Source organism: Haliaeetus leucocephalus, unplaced genomic scaffold (genome assembly GCF_000737465.1).
Source record: "Haliaeetus leucocephalus isolate CR32 unplaced genomic scaffold, Haliaeetus_leucocephalus-4.0 Scaffold384, whole genome shotgun sequence".
NCBI classification, from domain to species: Eukaryota; Metazoa; Chordata; class Aves; order Accipitriformes; family Accipitridae; genus Haliaeetus; species Haliaeetus leucocephalus.
In genome coordinates, this window is record NW_010972820.1 from 748,388 (window position 1) to 754,387 (window position 6,000).

General features: G+C 37.9%; 1 protein-coding gene across 2 annotated transcripts in view; it reads right to left on the minus strand.

Annotated features, from left to right (window-relative positions):
* EPHA7 (EPH receptor A7) overlaps window positions 1–6,000 on the minus strand; it is a 162,337-nt gene that overhangs the window by 153,756 nt on the left and 2,581 nt on the right. For both annotated transcript variants that reach the window (XM_010573338.1, XM_010573337.1), the window contains exon 2: window positions 4,017–4,081. In XM_010573338.1, coding sequence (XP_010571640.1) covers window positions 4,017–4,081 — 65 coding nt within the window. The remainder of the gene's footprint in view (window positions 1–4,016; window positions 4,082–6,000) is intronic.

Genomic DNA, 6,000 nt, shown 5'->3' on the forward strand with positions numbered 1-6,000 from the left:
CAGAGAAACCTAAAATCAGTGAAGTCTTAGAAACTGAAATTGCCTAATGTTACAGTACATAAAACCTGTGTACATAAAACTTCCAGTGGAACTCTCAGTTGTACTGAAAGCATGGGACCGGGCCCCGAAACTTGTGAGTCAGACGATTTTCACTGCTACATGATGGAAGTGGCACAGAGACAGAGGGCAAGAGAAAAAGGACAGAATTAAAAATCTGAAAGCAAGAAAACATTTTGGTTGTCCCCTTTTTGTTCAGTCCACCTTCTGTTCTACTTACAGACCAAAGAAGGTAAGCAGGAGCTCCTCACCTCACATTTGGTTCAGTGGCCCCATCCATGTTAAAAGGAGCAAACTTCATTTAGTTGGGAGTTCAAATGAACCATGAGATTACATACGTAATTAAGAACAACCCACATGACTGAAAGTTCACTGGTTCAAAGCCTGTTTTTTGTTGTTGTTCCCTCTTTAGGATACCAACTATGTAACAAACCCGTAAGGCTCCAACAGCCCCGTAGTCTTTAACAGCCTTTGGTGGCGTGGGAAATTGCACCTCCGGCAATGGCAAACCTTCCACTGAAATCAGCCAGGCAGATCCGCCCAGGTGTAACCAAAACAATATCTGCCTCTCACCTTTTTTCACATTTCTTGTAACATTTAATTCACTGCAGAAACCACAGCTGTAATAAATTAGGTGGGGGAGGGGGTTGAGCTATCCTCACCCAATGACATAGGGAACCACAACTTCTCCGTATGGCGCTTCGCCCTCTGGCCCGGTGTCAATAATGCACTTAAGATCACGCTTAAGATCAATGACAGTACTTATGAGCTTAATGGTAAGCATGTGCTTAAGTGCTTTGTGGGACTAGCACACCCGGCACCTCTGCAGGATGGAGCTCCCACAGACATTCCTTACACCGGTAACCAAGCGTGGAAGGCATTGGTTTCCCAGACCAGCAGCCATGCAGTATACAGTACTTTGCAAGCCTATTTGACAGCAGATGAGATCATTTTAATGTTGGTGCACTGCTCCAAGAAAAAGCAGATGTGGCTGAACTGATGCTGGAAGTTATCACCACAAAATATATCACGGCTGCAGATGCTAAAATGCACAGAAGCTGCAAATATCAAAGTGCATTTCAAAGACCTACAGTTAATACAGACGTGGTATGTATGGTATTATATATGCATATGGTATTAAATGATTGAAATATATTATTAAATGCTCATGGAGTTAACTGAACTGATTGCATATGGAACTGTATTAATGTCAGAACAGAAGGTAGTCTATATTCATAATAGATTTATTAGATTTGAATAAGATCTTTTCCCCCTCTATAAGAACTAGTACAAACAAGGAAAAGAAAAAAACAGGGCCCTGGACTGAGGCTTTTGGCTCTGCCACATTGAAAAAGAAAAAAAAAAAAAAAGAAAACACAATTAAAAAAATCCACAAGGATGACAAAAAAGGCATGAAGCCTAAAATTTTACTGATTTTTATATTCTCCATTTCACATCAGGTAGTGTTGGTTTGGGGTTTTTTGAGTTGGTTCGGTGGTTTTGTTTGTTTTATTTTTTATCTTGCGTAAGCAGTCCTCCCTCAAAACACCAAGCCAGATTCTGCAATGAGATATTCCAGTTAGACAACGTATCGTATCTTTGGAGTGAAAGTAACTCTAATGCACCACACAACAGAATCTGACTCCTCGGGTTTTGATGTGGACTGCTCTGTCAAAACAAATCCCCACCGCCCCCTCCCCCCCAAAAAAAACCAAACAGAAAGAAAAACAAAAACAAACAAAATACATTTAACAAAATCAAACCATTTTTCATACTACAACACAAATGAGCCTTCTTGGAGTCAAAAGCCCACTACGTGAGACTAGCTAGTATCAGAGGGATTCATATGCTGTAGTCCAGGAAAACAATACAAAACACTAAATTCAGATAAGAAGTCCTACTTTACGTTATCCCTAGCATTAAACACTGAAGTCTGTCTTTCCATATTTTCCCAAAGCCATGGAGTATGGTTTTCCTAAAAAATTAAGGAAATATGACATGATTCAATTGTGTAATCACAGAACTATTATTTCACGTAGTCCACTGGAGGTGTACCTGCTTCTCTGTGGGGAAGAAAATACATCAGTATTTCAGGATGTTTTCACCTATGCCATCTGAGGTCATGTTTCATTAAAGTCTCTTTAAAGCGATCAATTCCGTGATAGCTTTTACAGCAAGAAAATTCAACTTTTCTTTGTCCTGCTGCAACATATGGTGATATACATACAATTCCACTTCAATGCACCCTGTTCTATTGGTTTCAATATATGGTGGTTTAACTTCTTAGTTATCTTAACATTGTTTGAGATCATTGTTAGATGTAACATTTGCAGTTGAATGAGGCATTTAACGAGTGTCTGGCTGATATATTCCGTAGTGTGATGATGCTGTAATTTCTCTCAAGAAGAAGATTTTCTGTGTTTACTCCCATGAAGTCTTTATTGCATAGTAGAAAATTCAGTAATGAAAACTAGAAAAACATTTTTTTTTTCAAAATTACATTATTAAAATTGTACTTTTATGTTAATTTATAGGCAACTATTTCTGAACATTTTCACACATACGAATCTAGCCATTAGTTTTGATTCACTTTTAAATCCTCATTGAAATTAGCTTCTACCTCTGAAAGTTGGCTTTTACTATTTGTTGAATTTGACTCTAGTTTCATCTTTCAGTATACTGACATGTGTAACATGTTGACACGTCCTTCATTATCTACAGGTTAGCCTAATATAATTGCCACCAAGCTAATCTTTCAAACACCTCTGGTAAAGGCTTCAATCAGTGCAAAACGCTAATGCCGAGGTTATTAGCCATCATACGCGTCGAGCTTGCATTACATTCTTTCTGAAGTCCTCAGATTCGTTTCCAGTTTATGCTTGTATTGATTTTACGATCTTGCTTTTAAAGAAAGACACTTTCAGATTTTCATTCTTCTTATTTAAAGGATTTGTTACACTTTTATATCCCCACTCACATTTCACGGTCTTCTGGCTCCAGATTTCTTAATGTGCTAAAGATTAAGGGCCTGATCCCCCAAGTCCTTGCTCATGCAAGAAGTCGCAATGGATTCAGCAAGACTGCTTCCATGAGTAAGAACTGTCCATTTATGATTTGTCAGACTAAGTTAAGGTAGGACTGAGCTAAGGTAGGACAATATACCCATTATATCTTTCTGAAAATGTTCTTCCTCAAGGCTTGAGGACGAAGGGGGTTTACACCACTTTTAATTCAGACTGAAAGCAGCATTTCTCAATGTTACGTATATAATAAATAAGACAATAACACCAATGTTTCGAAACTTCTCAATTTTTATAATGATGTGCTTTACAATGGTACATTTCATGGAGTACCATGGGATTAATTTGTAAGCAAGCTAGAGGTGGCCTTAACCACATAATTCATGCCTAGTTCCAGATATCAAGCTCCTCAAGACTTGGGGATGTTTCAAGTTTGGAATGTCATTTCAAACACATCTGCAGTATAAATGTTTTTATTTTAGAGCACTTCAATCTGTTCCATTCAATTACAAAGAAAACATCGTAAACAAATTTATGATCACCCATTATACAGAAAATGAAAAACATATTTTTAGAAAGTTTCCACACAGAAGTAAATCTGCTGTTGCTAAAGGAAGAAGGAAAAAGTGATTTAAAATGCCATGTTATAAATATACAGAGCTTTCTGGTACAGCACAAAGGATTACAGCACAAAACATAAACCTACCGAGAACATTTAGGTGAGTTTCTAAACAGACTCTTCCTTTTAATTAGCTTGTACATTTGTACACTGTAACCTGAGGTACTCTTCTTTCCATTCTAAAAATGAAAAAGCTGTAAACACTTCGTACGATTACTGAGAGGAATATGAGGGGGAGCTAGTTTAAAGCAAGTCTTTCAATTGCTTTGGTATAGTAACTACTCATCTTTAGGAACTTAATTTTTGCCTGGAGTACTTACCCCATTGGGAGGAGAGGAAATCCATTCCAACTCTGTCTGTTGTGCTTTAGAGTCCAGCAATATTACTAAAAAAGAAAAAAAAAAAAAATTTCAACTGTTTGTTAAATATGGTAAGTGGAAACATAAAACCAAAGAACAAAGTCTGAATAAAAAGAAGTTATAAAAATAATACAATTTTTGTACAAATTAATATTTTTTCTTCATATTATTAAAAAAATTATCTGCAACCACAACTATGCATTTACTCGTAAATAGATGATTAAATGATTATGTACCATCCGCATATAAGCAGATATACATTAATCTCAACAATTTCATTGCTTAAATCAAAGTGTATTGTTTTTCTTAGTGTTCTACAGTGTTACTAATCAGTCATTAAGACGCATGCTCCCTTCATCTCTTTTGTCCTAAGAAGGACATTTCCCATATGCTGGTTATTACAATGACTTTAAAACAAACAAATACACACCAACATTTCAACAGTTTTCCAAACTGATTTAGACAGGACTAGTCTATACCCTACCGGGAGTTGCACTGCAAAAGCAATGCTCTTTCTGAGTTTGAAAAAAAAATAATGTCCCTTCAGTGACAAAGCAGTAATTCGATAAACAAATGACAACCAGGAATACAGAAAATAAAGACTCTGCAATTACCTCACACTCTGCATACACAAAATACTACATACACAAAATCAGACTAATTCGCTTTACGGTAATGGCTTACTAAAATCTTCATGTCATTATACCCCAGTGACACTTCTATGCAAAAAGACATCAGTTCTAGTAGCACTGCAATTATTTTCAGCTAAATGTAACCCCGTCTCCAAAAGTGGTTAATCACCACCTAATAAAACAACTCTTACATGTTTTACAGTACATATTGGAGGTTATATTACTGATGTTCTGGTACCTCCAAACATACATTTCTATATGTGTCTTATATTTCAGTTATAGCTGTAAGCTTCTTTCTTAGCATATTATTCTAAGTTTCTGTAAGACTTTCAAACGGTACATACGTTAACCTGAGATGTCCAAAAAAAAATCCAAAGTGAAGTAATTTACTGCAATACCTTCTTTCAAACTGCCAAAGCTGTAGAGTGATCAACCATATATCTAGGTTTGGTACACTTTGAAGATTCCTTCTTCAAAGCAGCTGCACATTTAACTTCATACTTGTATTTGATTAAATAAAAAGTAACATTTCTGATTTAAATCTCTTCAGTATATTTTTAGCTATAAAGCTATTTGTAACTTTCTGCGCAGCATTTAAGTACTGATATTTCAATGCATGATTTCAGGCTGTAACTTGAAGCAACTTTTTTTGTCAGGTCTTTTGGAAACAGTTATAATTCTGGCTTCGGCCCTTTCTCCTATTAGAATATAACACAAAATTTCAGTGAATTACTAGAAAGACGAAGTGACTAGAAAAGTTATTTAAGGGTTCATACAGTAATATCTGGAACGTTAGCCGAACACAAAACGGTAGCTTCCAGGCCTGTATTTGAGTAATAAAGTGGAACTACTCATTGAGGAAGTTTGATAGTCTCTCCCTAGAAAGATTATGTGCTTATTTTGTTAAGCGTGGATTTCAAGGGGCTTTACTTTGTAACACTTTCTATAGAAAAGCAGGTGGTGTATGGGGCGGTTTGTTAAACGAGAACATTTATAATGGTCCTGGAAAAAGAGGTACCACGAGAAACTTAACCATTTCAGCACCGGCACCAGGTCCCGCGGCTGCAATTCATTACGCTCCTTCCTTGGCAGCGATTCTCCGTCCCGTAGCAACACCCCAGGAAGAAAAAGACACCAAGCGAACAAACCAGCCCCAGACCCTGCGCTGCCAACCCCCCCCGCGAGGACAACGCGCCGTTCCCGCGCGGCGCCCAAACTCCCCGGGGAAGCGCCCCCGCCCGGCTCCGCGGCTGCTGCGCGGCGCCCACCGCGGGGCTGCGCAGCGCCGGGACCCGAGGCGGGAGGACGGCGCC